This window comes from Macrotis lagotis, chromosome 6, assembly GCF_037893015.1.
Source record: "Macrotis lagotis isolate mMagLag1 chromosome 6, bilby.v1.9.chrom.fasta, whole genome shotgun sequence".
In the NCBI taxonomy this organism is placed as follows: domain Eukaryota; kingdom Metazoa; phylum Chordata; class Mammalia; order Peramelemorphia; family Peramelidae; genus Macrotis; species Macrotis lagotis.
In genome coordinates this window covers 201,270,872-201,286,224 of record NC_133663.1, presented here as the reverse complement: position 1 = coordinate 201,286,224, position 15,353 = coordinate 201,270,872, and the positions used below count along the sequence as shown (strand labels likewise).

At 32.0% G+C, this 15,353-nt stretch overlaps 1 protein-coding gene across 7 annotated transcripts in view; it reads left to right on the top strand.

Moving 5' to 3' along the window:
* Positions 1–15,353, top strand: part of ROBO1 (roundabout guidance receptor 1) — a 587,021-nt gene that overhangs the window by 526,953 nt on the left and 44,715 nt on the right. For 6 of the 7 annotated variants that reach the window (XM_074192259.1, XM_074192258.1, XM_074192257.1 and 3 more), the window contains 4 exons: positions 2,873–3,208; positions 5,625–5,732; positions 9,074–9,218; positions 12,324–12,569. In XM_074192259.1, the coding sequence (XP_074048360.1) occupies positions 2,873–3,208; positions 5,625–5,732; positions 9,074–9,218; positions 12,324–12,569 (835 nt within the window). The remainder of the gene's footprint in view (positions 1–2,872; positions 3,209–5,624; positions 5,733–9,073; positions 9,219–12,323; positions 12,570–15,353) is intronic. The other variant, XM_074192260.1, reaches the window with a different exon arrangement.

The following is a 15,353-nucleotide window of genomic DNA, read 5'->3' as shown; positions in this document are numbered from 1 at the left end:
TATCCACCTTCCCTCTGTAATCTTATCACTGTGATCCCATTTTATTCGAATAGTATAACTGGATCCTTCTTTTTTCCCCATTATACCTAAAAATCCAGGCCTTTTTTATTGTTACTTGCTTCCTTGACAAGTTAAATTCATTCAAAATGCATTCATTTTTTTGCCTTAGGTACAGTACTAGTTGCAGTATATTTACAAATGCAATGTGTATATTATATATATGTATACACACACACACAAATTCAGTACATATACAAATATAGAAACAAAATATTCTTTGCTGTCACTGAATTTGTGTTCTGTTGACCTTTCAGATTGTTAGCCTTCTTAATAGAGTTCTTAAGCTCCCATGCTTTGGTATTCATCCATGATTTCTCATCTTTACTTCCAATTTCATTCATTCTTCTTTATTTATTCATTTGCCCCCCAATGTTCTCATTATTTCCATCTCAGCAACCAATTCCTTGTCTTTTGGAGAGAATCATCAATTTTTTAATTTTTCCTCTATTTGTTCCAGTTTTCAGTGGTTAAAATTAATGAGACAGTGTCAAGAAATTAGCTCTTCTTTGGATATAGATACCTGAATAGTTGAAGCCCTCCATTTACATATCTCTAGTTAAATTTGAATCATTATGGTATAGGTATATCGAAGTGCTTATCAGGAAGAACAACTTCCTCTCCTCACCCTCCATCTTTGTGTCTCTCTCACCCTTCCTTTCTCTGACTCCTGGATTTTCTCATGTCCATATACCTTCCAAATATATAACTGGTGGTTTAACTCTTCTTTTACCTTTCTTATTTTCTGAATAAAACTTACCTTCTTCCAAAGTCACTTATCTGTTAAATTATAGGTCTAATTAAGACCATTATATGACTACCAAGAATATTCATATCAAATTTCCCTCCTTGAATTAGAATCTCTAATGTACTCTTTTGGTTGTTAACCAAACTTTGTACATTGTGCATAAATTGTTGATTCTTTCCTTTGGTTTTAACTCCTGTAAACTTCTGGACATTTCATCTGTTCTTTCTATTTTATATACAATATTCTGTCTGCTCTTTGGGAGTTTGAGTGTGCATACCCACATGCATGCATGCTCACATACACTACACACTCAACTTTCTTTCCTTTCATTTTTCAAATTTTCAATTTTAATTCCCTTGAAATTAGTTGTACAAGATTCTCAAGGTAGAAATATTCTTATGAGACATTGGTAAGTATACTTCATCCCTTATTAGAAGCATATTGCTGCTATTTTTGAAGTTATTGTCTAGAATTCAGCATCTCATTTTTGACTATTCTCTTCTTAATCACTTCTCTCATCTTTCTCTTTACATACCATTGGGTTTTATTGACAGCAGTGATGATTTTTGATGGCTTTGTCTTCAGTATCCAAAACTGATGAAAATAACGACTTCTTGGGGCAGCTTAGTGGCACAGTGGATAGAGCACTGGCCCGGGAATCAGGAGGACCTGAGTTCAGATTTGGCCTCAGATACTTAATAATTGCCTAGCTATGTGACCTTGGACAAGTCACTTAATCCCATTGCTGTAAATAAATTTTTTAAATGATTTCTTGATTTTTAGGAAGATCTCATAAATTCCTTCTGGCATTATTATTTGTTTAAACAGATATGAACAATAGTTATTCAGTTTGATAGGTTTTGAAAAGTTATTACTTTCTGGATATCTACCCCCCCAAAAAAAGCAAAATGCTTATTTTTTTATTATTGTTAGGCATTCTTTTTCATGGGGTAACCTCAATGACAGAGTACCCTTGTCATCTAAAAAAGATTTAAAATAATTTTTTTAAACTGGACTTCTACTCTTGTTGCTTTATTTATCAAATATTGTTAAGTCCATTTTATCTTAGTTTAGAGGTTATTACCATTTTCTAATGGAATAATCTTTTTTATGAATTTCCCTTTTAATTTTTTCCCAATTAAGAAATATTTCCACTCTTCTGTCCCCACTGAACAGCAACAACACAAAACAAGAAAACTTTCATAATGTTACGCAAATGTTAAGGAAAACAAATTTCCACATTGACTATATCTAGAAATGTATGTCTCATTCAACATCTCTTTCAGGAGGTGGTTCACACTTTATTTTCATTCTTCTGGAATCTTGCATTGTCATTCCATTAATCAGAGTTTCAAAATCTTTTAAAGTTATGTTTCTTGTATATTGTAATTGTTTAAATTTTATTCCTAGTTCTGCTTACTTCATTCTGCAACATTTTACAGTTCTTCCAGGTTTCATAATTTCTCAGGGAATAAGATATTTCCATTATATTCATATGCCATAATTTGTTTAACCATTCTCAGTAGATTGGGGTACCCTTTTAGTTTCCGATTTTTTTGTTACTATGAAAAGAATTTTATTCATTTTCAATATATACCCCTTGTTCCATAGATTTCGCAACTGACTTGTGAATAATCATCAATCCAAGCTTAGTGCAACTTGAGTTTGATTCCAAAACATTGGTATTAACAATTATAGCATTGCTCAAAAGAGGCAGGTTTAAAATAGGAATTTTTAATATATTTAATATTATTTTTAATGCCTAACAGAAGTTCAGAGATTATTACTTATCTTCTTTTCCCTGTTCCCTTGGTTTTTCCCATGTTTTTTAAAATAAATAGGAAGTCAATTTTTTGCTTTTCTTTGTATCCTCAGTGCTTAACAGTTTTGGCACATAGTAAATCTATAACTGACTTATAGACTTTTTAATTACAAGTCTATTACTGTTTGATGGAAATAGTCTCATTGTGATATACATAGAGTCATTTGTAAAAGGTAGTGTCCCTAAGGATTTGTATCTATAACCCAAGGGAATAACTTTTTCCTTTTTCTTTCCCTGTGGTTTAGCTGATTGTATAGCAAATTACAACAACCAGTTGGATAACAAACAAACAAATCTGATGCTGCCTGAGCCTACCGTGTATGGTGACGTGGACCTGAGCAACAAGATCAATGAAATGAAAACCTTCAATAGTCCTAACCTGAAGGATGGCCGATTTGTTAATGCATCAGGGCAACCCACTCCTTATGCCACCACTCAGCTCATCCAGTCAAACATCAGCAACAACATTAACAATGGCAGTGGAGATTCCAATGAGAAACAGTGGAAACTCTCTAGTCAGCAAAAACAGGAAGTGCCACCTATTCAGTATAACATTATGGAGCAAAACAAATTAAACAAAGGTGAATAGTTTTGCTTCTCATTTTACTCTCTTTATTTGACCTACTTATCCCTTTGACCACTATGGATTGAAATTTGTTGAAAGTAGCAAATTATAGACTTCTTGTGGTTGGTAGATTTTTCTATTTCATGAGCTTCAAAGTAACCAATTATCAGTGTCAAAGAGTTAATTACTGTAGCAAATAATTGTAATGGAATTAAAATATTTTATATGACTTTGAGATTAAACTTATTGAAATTGGTTAAAACAATCTTATTTATAGGAAGATATGTAAAAGTCAAAATAACCCACATTTTACATAGATCATCTTATTATTTTCACTCCTAGATGGAAGATAATTACTTCTACATGGTCATATAAACTGATGTCATTTTTATATAAAATTAAAGTATTTAAATTTGAACTGACAAAGTGATTCTTTCAGTTGCGTTCCCACTATCTCATATATTCATTTAAACTAAATATAGACACAATTCTAGAAATTAAGTGTTGATTTAGCCAATCTATGCTTCAATAGATATGATTGTTAATTTAAAGATAGGAGAGACAATAGATTTTATACAGCCCAACACCATAATTTTACAATTGAGAAAATCGAGGCTTAGAAAAATTAGTGGATTGCCCCAGGTCATGCTGACTGAACTTGGATTTGAACCCATATCTGCTGACATCAAATTCAGAACTTTGTTTTAACTGAACCATGCCACTTGTTTGAATCCTGTCGTTACAAAAGATAAAAATAAATTAAAGAGAAAAGAAATATAACTTTAATCTATAACAGAGCTTTTTGTTGTGTAATGTGCAAATTAGAAGAAATATATTTGATTTTTTATTTATCCTTTAGTTACATAATTAAATAAACTAATTTGCAAAGTTTCAACCCTTGAAGATGAAATTGTTACAATTTTAAATATTTTGAGAAGACACAGACATTTGGGTGGTATGTGTTCAAGAAAATTCATCATCATTTTATTTTAAAACTCTTGATTAAGGGCAGCTAGGTGGCGCAGTGGATAGAGTACTAGCCCTGGAGTCAGGAAGACTTGAGTTCAAATCCAACCTTAAACACTTAATAATTACCTAGCTGTGTGATCTTAGACAAGTCACTTAACCCCATGGCCCTGCAAAAAAACAAACAAATAAATAAATGAAGATAAACCTCTTGATTGAATATACTTACTTTCTTCAAAATGAAATTCTGAGCATGAAAGGTATTCCAAAAGAGAATTCCTATCAGTCACTCCAAAAGCATCTTGGCTTTACTATGTGAGAGTTACTGTGGCTCAGCACTGGGGATACAATGATAAAAATAGTTCCTGCCCTCAATGAGTTCACATGCTATTAGAGGAGACAAAATTGTAAATAACTTTCAAACAAGGTATATGGAAAGTAGATGGGAAATAATTCTGAAAGGGGAAGAACTAAAATCAGCAATTTTTTACCAAGGATTCTTTGTAAACATCAGCATTTTATTTTTTTCTATTTAATTTGATGTTTTAGCTTTGGAATAAGAAAGATCTTTTATTTTTCTTCAAGTCCCAAGTAAATATTGCATCTTTCAAATTTAAGGAATTAGGGCTTACGTATTACTGTTACAACTCAATGTAATGCTTTGATTTATTTTTTAAAGATTCTTTGAAAGCACTGTGCCCTGAAAAACCGCTGCATATTTAAAAGTGTTGATTTATTGTTTCTATGTCATGAAAACATGGGGTATAAAGTCCTATAAAATAAATTAGAATGTAACTATTCTGACAAAACTATTACCAATTACATTCAGTTGTTGAATTAATAAGCATTTTACTTTCTTCCCCTCCATGATAATATTTTTGTATTTTTTTGTTCTGTTTTATTTTTTAGTAGATGAGGTTCCAGTAATAAAATATTCTGTATTTTTATAAACTATGGCATTCTTTTACTTTATGAATTCATTGTTCTTTAAATCAATATGTTATGGACCATCTTTTGTGTATTTAAAGGAAAATTATTATGAGTTTTCCAACATCCTATTGTTAAAATGAATTGACTTTCTCTGTTAATTGCATTTTATTAAATAAAGAGCAAATTAATGCTTTGTACTTTATTCAAAACAGATAAATTCTTGAAAGGGGGAAATGGTTTACTTGTATTGGAAAATACAAATAGAAGCAGGAGTTGTTCTTAGACTTAAAAAGAAACTAAGAATTTAGGAAAAATTATATATATACATATGACACACATCTATGTACTTATTTACATATCTGTTGTATAAACATTTGATAACTGGGAATCGGCATTGTTTCAGAGTCTGAGAATCTGATTTTAAAATTGAGAAAGGAAAATAAAGATTGTTTTTATTATTTAGGGAATAGCACAAGTCTATTTAAAATAACTCATGAAGAAACTAACATTTTTTGACTTTATTATTAAATCTATAGATTATCGAACTAATGATACCATCCCACCAACTATTCCATATAATCAGTCATATGACCAAAATACAGGGGGCTCCTACAATAGTTCAGATCGAGGCAGCAGTACATCTGGTAAGTATCAATTCTCTCTTCTTTCTCTTCCCTCCCAAATTGAGTTTACAATATTATTTTTGCAGTGATGTATTTTGATGACATATTACATATTATTCATTAAAATTTAATATTACTATTAATGAGGAGAAAAAGACTAAGGTAAACTGATTTGATGCTGTGAACTGCGTTTCAAAACTGAGTTCCAAATTTAGTACTCTTTTCACTAAATTCTTATAGAAATTGCTGAAGACCTGAGATTTGTCACTTTCCTTGTTGAATTTACTAGACTTTGTTTTCCTCAGTGATTGGACTAGAATCACCTCACCGAAATAAGAATATTAAATAAGTAAACTGAAGTCTTTATTTCTATAATGTAATTTTACAAGTTCTATATTCAGTTGTAATGGCAAATGATCCCATTGAAATAAAGATCTAAAAGAATATAAGATCTAGATTAGGCATACACCCAATTTTCTATTTATTGTTCTCTCATTGACCTTTTTTAACTTGCTGCCTTCATCCAAAGTTTTGTTTCTTATATTTGCCTGTTAGTTTGCCATTACAACTTACAGGAGAAAGCTTTTTTATGCTTAAGTTGTGTGTTATAATTATGATATTATAATTATAGCAATAAAATTAAATTTTATTCACATGGAAATGAAAATTCAGCTATTAATACTTAATATCTGAGTCATAATTAAACTCACAAAAATGATATCATATATGTACCTTCTAGATTTATAAAATAGGACCTACATTCACAATAATTCTGTACTCAGAAGGGTAGTTATAAAATGATTTGTACTTACGTCACTATTTAGGGAGAAAATTATAGAACAATGGATTGGCAATTGAACTCTCTCTTTCATGGCTCCTATGGTTCCATAGAATAATGTGCCTGGATTCAGGAAGACCTGAATTCAAATCCATTCTCAGACACTCATTAGCTGTGTTTCTCTGGGCAAATCAATTAACCTGTTTGCCTGAGTTTCTTCAACTAAAAATGGGCATAATAACAGTGCCTATATCATGGGGTTGTTATAAGAATCAATTAAGATAATACATACCTCTTTAAAACATAGAGCCTGGCACTCCAGGACAAGTGTGACCACAGATGTGAGAAGTATTTCTTAAATCCGGTCAATTTACTTCTTCATTGAATAAATTTTTAAAAAATAAAAAATGGAATTAAGGGTAGGGCTTGCCAGATCCTCTCAATTGGCTTATTTCAGTACTCCCATTACTGGTGCTCGAACTGAAGGTAGAATCACTTTCCCATCCTAGATTGTCCATTTATGTAGAGGCAGGTAATGTTGTAAGGCTCAAGTAAGGAAACTGGTGTAAAGCACTTTACAACTTTATATCTTTAAATAGCAAATTGAAACAAACTTTTTCAACTTTTTTTTATTGTTTTATGCTCTCTTTTACTACGTGACTAATACAAAAATATGTTTTACTTGACCACGTATATATAATAACTATTGCATTCCTTGCCTTCTCAATAAAGAGGATGGGAAACGAATTTGGAATTCAAAATTTTAAAAAGAATACTAAAAATTGTTTTATATGTAATTAAATAAGTATAAAATACTAAATAAATAATTAAATAACTGAATATATATATATATATGTACCTTCTACTTGTTGCCTGACCATTTTTGACTCAATCTCCATTTCCCAGGGTACCAAGTTGCTGCTTCTGGATTTTAGCAAAGTATTCCTACTTCTACTATATTGATTAGAAAACCATGAATGTCAAAATCTCACACTCTTGTCACTTTTCCTTATTTTTTTAAAGTGGTCTAAACAAGTCACTTAAATCCACTTAAGATTCTCTAGGCCTTACTTTATTGGATAGTAGATTAGATTAAGCTGCAACATAATCTAAAACATTCCTTCTGGGACCAAAATTTTATGATTCTAATGTTCTTACTCTTTTGATAAATGGAGTAACATTTAATGAATAGAAAATGGAAAATCATTTAATCTTTCTGAGCCTCAATTTCATCATCTATAAAATCAGAATTCTTATAATTTTGATATCTATCTCATAGATCTATTTTCAGCTCTAAATGAGATGTAAAAGTCCTTTTTTAAACTATAAAGAATTACATAAATATTAGTTATTTTTATTAATAATGACAGTGAGTGAGGAAATATATAGATTAATAGAAACAAGAAAATCATAAATGCAAGGGATTGATGAAGTGTGGGGAACAAGGATTAAAGCAAGCATTTATTCAGTGACCAAGAGAAGAGTGATTAATATATTCAACCATTTGGTGGGTGGCTAAGAACAGATATCATATGAGCATTGACCCCAATGGTTAAAGTTGTTTATGTAACAATTGTTATCAATTTTATTGTGAGGGTTTTTTGTCCAATACTGCTACATAATTAATCAAATAGCTAATTGGGTAGATATGATTCATCTATTAGACATGGTCAAGCCTTGATTATTTCTCAGGATAAAAGGGAAATTTTCTATAAGCATTTTGTGGGTGAAATGGTAGTTTAACAGAACACACTATGTTTTATTGATTTGTAATTTCATATATGACTTTGGAAATGCATTCATTATATGAATGAGCTTTTGAGCTGCATTAAATAATTATTTTATCTTTGACTTAGGAACATTCAAAAACACCTTAATCAAAAATACATGACTACCTTTGATTATAATGTTCTTGAATTTCAGAGTCAATATAAAGCTGCACCTGAATTACTAGAGTTTTTGGCAAATTGCTAAGATTATTAAAACAGAATCATTTTATGTAAACCATAATTTTGTAGAAACAGCCACTGAAAAGATTGGTGCCACATTTTATCATTTCTCTTTTTTTATTGGTGATATTATATCTTCCAGCAATTATTTTCATATGTACCTGCCATTCTGTCTAAAGCTAGTAATTTCATTGTGCCTAAAGTATTTCAATGAATAAGTACAAATTAGGAATATTTAGTTACTTAATATAACAGTGGAACTTTAATAATAGATCATATCTGCATAATATTGTAGTGTAGATTCCAGCTATTAAAAGTAGAATGATAATCCAGAAAAAATGTCTGCAGCTCATTTATTTTAGATGGTAATTTATAATGTAATTAATTGCTTTTCAGAGATCAATCTTGGTGGTATTACTTGTGAAATTCAGTTATGGTTTTATTGCTTTTTGCTAGATATTAGCAGTTAAATGTGTTTTTGTTAAAAAATTAATGAGAAAAATCAACTTAGTTACTTGTTTTTTTTCACAAATAATATTAGTTATATGATTATATTCATAGAAAAATTATTTGTTTCATGCTTGTAGACTGATTTTAAAAATAGCACTTGAGTTTTCTTTTTTTTTTTAATTAAGGGAGTCAAGGACACAAGAAAGGGACACGAACACCCAAGTTACCAAAACAGACGGGTATGAACTGGGCAGACTTACTTCCACCTCCCCCAGCACATCCTCCTCCCCATAGCAATAGTGAAGATTACAATCTTTCTGTAGATGAGAGGTAAGACTCTAGAATATTCAATACTATGAAATCTTGCATGGAACTGTAGTGTTTGTAGAACAAGTTTATATGTGAGGTGGCATTACTTGCAAACTTTTTTAGAAAACTATTTACACATGCTGACACACTAAATTAGCCAGAAGTGAAATCCTCTGAATTGTCCCTTTCTCTCTATCTTTATTTTTAATGCCATTGATGTATGGATATGGGTTTGTAGGTTGTGAATGAGAAATTATTTGGTAATTGCATTCACTCTAGAGAAGTAAAAAGGAACTTGTCAACAAGACTTACCCATCCAAAAAAAGATTTCTTTAAGGATACTCCGTGCAGTCATCTAATTTCTCAGGAAAACTATGGATAGGAGCAGGATCTTACAGTCTTCCAAATCTGAATCCAAATTCAGATGACCACACCAACAGCAGTTTCTAATTGTCTTCATTTTGTAAAAGAAAGTCCCTTTCTCTGACATGTGTTAGAGATATTCCTTCCTTTTCAGTGATTCCAGGATGAATGGATACCTTATCTAAATGGGCAGTTGGAGTCAGGAGAATGGAAGTTCAAATTCAATCTAAAACACATGACGCTTACTAACTGTGTGACATTGGACAAATCACTTAATTCTGATTGTCTGGCATCCAGGATCACCTCTAGTCATCTTGATTCATATCTGACCACCAGACCCAGATGGTTCTGAAGGAGAAAGAGAGACTTAGCACAGCACCCCCTCACTCAAATCCAATTCATGTGCTTGTCATGACATCACCTCCCTGATGTCATGGTCTCCTTCAAGAATGAAGAACAAGCATCAACATCATACTTTATCTACACTGTAAGCCAATTTGTCAACAAATATTAAGTACTTATTATGTGCCAAGCATTATACTAAATGCTGGGTATGCAAAAAGAAACAAAAGACAGGCCTTACTTTCAAAGAGCTCACACTCAAACTTAGAAGCAGAGAAAGAGGTTTATGTTCTTCCTGACTCTTAAGTTTTACAATCTACTATAATGATTCCAGCTTAACATAGAGATATGTAATGGAGGGCTTCAACTATCCAGGTATCTATGTCCAAAGAAGAAGAGGTAATTTCTTGACACTAATTTAAGAATTCTAACCACTGAAAACTGGAACAAACAGGAAAAATTTAAAAATTGTTATGATTCTCCCTAATAAAGAAGGAACTATCTTGGTTGAGGTGGAAAACAAACAAATATGTATAAACAAGCTACATGCAGGAGAAGTAGGAAGTAATTAAGAGACAGAAGACACTAGAAATAAGAGGAGTTGAGAAAAGTTTCCTGAAGAAGATTAAATTTTAGCTGGGACTTGAAGGAAAAGTAATATATAAAAAAGGAGAATATCTCAGATGGTTTTAGGGTTAAAAACAAAGCAAAGGACAATGAACTCTTATAGATTTATATCAATTACCTAACAAGTTCTAGGAGAAGGGCCTTGAGTTTTGTCTCAAGTGAGAAATGGATAACTCCCTTGTAGAAGTGCAGATATTTTATCTCTACATATTCTAGGTGTGAGAAGGAATAGATTTCCATATACAGCAAGCTCTAATTTATTAATGTAGCTATAATTAACAATTACATAAATATATGTGTATATATGTTTGTATGAATGTGCAGGTATTGTCTAGTAAATAGTTTTGATTCGTTTGCATTCATCAGAGTGAAGAAGGATAACACTTGAAGTTAGAAATTGCAAAAAGTAAAACATAGGACAAAGTATGTTACAGTAATACAGATAATTAAATGTTTTAGAAAGCATTGTAGCAGTCTAAGATTTGTTGATTTTGCCACAGGTTGGGGAGGGAGGAGAAGAGATGCTTTCCTCCATGCCCCCAGCATTAAAGATTGGCAAAGTAGATGAATTTGGCCTCTGTTCCCCCTGTAAAAGAATGGGGTTAATAGATCCAATACTTCAGGCTTCTAACTAGTAATACCATTGGATAAGGCACTCCTCTCCAGCTATGAAATTTTCTTGTGATAATTTCCTCCTCTAAGGAAGAGGAGGGAAAGGAGAGGTAGAAAGATAACTAATGAGATGGAAGAAAAGAACTTTCAAATGATTTAAACTGATTTTCCTTTTGAGAATTGAAACCTTTGAACAAAGAAGTGAGTTTTAGGTGATTTGGCTAAATGGTCAGAAATTTGTTGTAAGTGTTTATGTAGTAGTAAATTCACAACTCTTTTTCTCATGTTTGCCTTTATATATTCCTATTCAAAATATTTCAAACTTCAGGACGTTTTCCAGACCAGGAATCAGGGTATTCTGTATTGGCAGAAAAATTTAGATACATCATTCAAACATTCACACATGCAGAACTAAATAGCTTTAACCCAAGTTAGTTCAACATTTTATAATCTGCTAGTAATTTATGAGGAATTTAGCTCAGATTTTTCAGTTTTATAAATGGCATTACATAAACTTTAATGTTTGCACGTGTCTTTCAGTTTTTATTATGTAAATTTCTTAAAAAAAATTTTTAAATTTAAAGAATTTTTTTGATTTTTACAAAGGCCTCATATATTTGTATTCTAGCTAGGTAATATATGAACTTAAAGTTTTTTTGTTTAAAATATGTTTAGTCTCAGTTTAAAAAAAAACAACTAAATGGAGCAATGGATAGAGTCAGGAAGTCCAGACCCTCACACACTTACTAGGTCTGTGATAGTCAAGTCAATTTTGGCCTCAGTTTCTTCATCCTTAAAATGAGATTAACAATAGCACTTAGTTCTGTGAGGAGTTGTGAGGATCAAGTATATTAATATATATATAAAGCACCTTACAAATTTTAATGTGATAGTAGTTATCGTTATTACTAATAATAATAGCTAACGTTCATTTAGTTCATAAATATATTTTAATCTCTAAACTATTCTGTGGTCAAATTAGTTTGGAAAACTATAGGTATAGGTAAGGCTATAATATCCTTAATTCAGTTAACTCTTAAATAAATGCTAAGGGGGAAATATTTAAAAAGAAAACGTTGTACTGAATAATGGGTTAGTAGCATCATCTTCATATGTAAATACCAACACATGTTTACATATTTAAATTTAATAACTGACAGCTGTATAACTGTACAATTTTAGTTATGACCAAGAAATTCCATGTCCAGTGCCACCTGCAAGGATGTATTTACAGCAAGATGAACTGGAAGAAGAAGATGAACGAGGCCCTACTCCACCAGTACGAGGAGCAGCTTCATCTCCAGCAGCAGTATCATATAGCCATCAATCTACTGCCACACTCACACCCTCACCCCAAGAAGAACTTCAGCCTATGTTACAAGATTGCCCAGATGACATTGGCCACATACAACACCAGCCTGATAGAAGGTATGTTATACAAAGTTTTTAAAAATTAGTTTCTTCTGGGTCAGCTAGATGGTGCAGTGGATAGAGCACTGGCCCAGGAGTAAGGAGTACCTGAGTTCAAATCTGGCCTCAGACACCTAATAATTACCTAGCTGTGTGGCCTTGGGCAAGCTGCTTAACCCAATTGCCTAGCACAAACCTAAAAAATAAAAATTGGTGTTTTCTTTACCAGTAAAATCAGGTTGGTTATAGTCATTGTAAAATACATTAATTTTGTGGTTCAAAATGATGCAAGATAATGAATGTATGGTGCCACTTCAGTATCTAGGGTAATAAGTTGATCAATAAACCGTTATTCCAAGTGAAATTTAAAATTTAAAATAATATATATTTTTTGATAGAAGTAATTCAATTAACATTATAATTGTACTCTTTAATACATGTAAATCATCATAAATAATTTGTTTGCTTTTCATAAAATCTAATCTAGCCAATATTAATCTTATTTTCCCCACTCTATTCATTTTGAAAATTATTATGAAAAGACCTATAAAGCAGTATTTCCTTAATGTCTTCATTCAGTCCTTCCAGTGAATAAATGTTGTGCTATAGAAAAAATGAGTTTGGTATACATATTTTGTGTTTAACCTTGGTTATCTTTTTGTTTAGTTGAAATATTAGATTGTAGACTTTTTGTGTTGTCTGTTCCATGATTGGGTATATGTTACGTGATTTTTTTTCAATTTGTGTGTATATGAGTATATGTGTACTTTTGTATTATGTACAACTATTTCATTTGTCATTACTATACCATAAAAGCTTTTACTGAATGTTAATACTTTTTATTGTTTACAATTTTACATGTACATTTTATTGTCCCTGATACATTAAATTAGTTTCTAAATTCTTACTCTGATTAGATGGTGATTATTTTCTCTGTTTCTATGAACACTTCCTTAAAACTAAATCAAATAGAGCTTATTCATTTTAAACCTTATTTTGTGGTTTGAAAGGAATTTATAATATTTATTAAATTTCATCTTGAAGAAACTGATTTTTATAATTATGAAATAGAAATAACAAAATTAAATTCTCAGAAGAGAGATATTTGCTGATTTATACTCTATGTACTATATTCCTATACAGATAGTATAGATTACTTTGCCCTAATAAACTTAAAATATCAATTTGTGCACTTGTAAACAATTTGTCATAAAAAGTCTAAAATGTATTTTTCCATAAAATGTTAAAGACAGTAGCATACTTGGCAAAAGTCTGGTCAGAATTCAGTAAGATTGCAAATTGTCTAAGGTACAGTTAATAGAATAAGTTTTCTAATCAATTATAATCAATATAAGGTGATATCTCATAATTTCATATACTGTCATCTTTTTGTGTTTTAATGATTGTCAATTGTCAGCACAGAGCAGACAGGCTGGGTACCTAGATCCCTGGGGGCACCTGGGACTGTGGAAGAGAGGATGGTTTCCAGACCTCCTGGCCCAGGGATCACCAAGAACAGCTTGAAGGGTTGTTGAGAGAACTCTGGCACTACAGAGTGAGTACAGTGAGGGTCAGCCTCAGAGGAGCACTGCAGTAAGAACTTGCAGCAGAAATCAGAGAAGCTAGCCTGCACCTCTAGAGCACAGCCCACAGACTGTCACCGGGTCAGGAGAAACTGGAGAGTTTTCTCTGTTTTCCCTGGTGCAGGACTCTGCTGTTTATCCACACTCAGATCCAGGTTGCAATTTGGGCTTCCAATACTAAGATAGCCAAGCTCCAGGGCAGAGGGGATGGCCTGTGGTCATCCACATACCACAGCACAGGCAAGAAAACAGTCAGACCCTCTCATATGACCTTGGAGGAATTAAGGTCCCAGTGGGGTGTCCCCCAAAGTCTTGGAAGTGGTGGTAAATCAGTCATAGACTGAAGAAATGTGTAAACAAAAGAAAGAGAAAAATCTGACCATAGAAAATTACTGTGGTTCCATGGAAGATTCAGATGATGACAAAATCAAAGTGTCTGTAACCAAAACCTCAAAGAGAAATAGAAAATGGGCTCAGGCTCTGGGCGCGCTGGAAAAATTGGGTGGAGAAATGAAAGCGATGTAGATGACTCATGAAAACCAAATAAGCATCTTGGTGAAAGAAATACAAAAATACTGAAGAAAATATGGTAAAAACTAGTTTAGGCCAAATGGAAAAAGCAACACAAAAGGCAAATGAGGAGAAGAATGTCTTAAAAAGCAGAATTATCCAGCTGAAAAAAAGGAGATAAACTTTCTTAAGAAAATAACTCCTTCAAATGCAGAATGGTATTAAAGGAAGCTGATGACTTTGTGAGAAATCAGGAAGAAATAAAACTATTACCCCCCCCAAAAAAAAAGAAAAAATAGAAGAAAATGTGAAATATCTCATTGGAAAAACAACTGACCTCGGAAACAGATCCAGGAGAGGTACTTGAAAAATTATTGGACTACCTGAAAGTCACAACCAGGAAAAGAGCCCAGACTTCATTTTCAAGAAATTATATAGCAAAATTGTCTTGAAATCCTAGAAGCAGAGGGTAAAAATAGAAATTGAGGGAATTCACCAATCACCTCCTGAAAGATTCCAAAAGAAAAACTTCCAGGAGTATAGCCAAATTCCAAAACTCCCAAGTCAAAGAGAAAATACTAAAAGCTACCAGAAACAAACAGTTAAACTACAGTGATTCTGTAGTCATAATTACACAGGATCTGGCAGTGTCCACATTAAGGGCTCAAAAGGACTTGGAAAGCAAAAGAGCTTGGTTTGCAACTGAGAA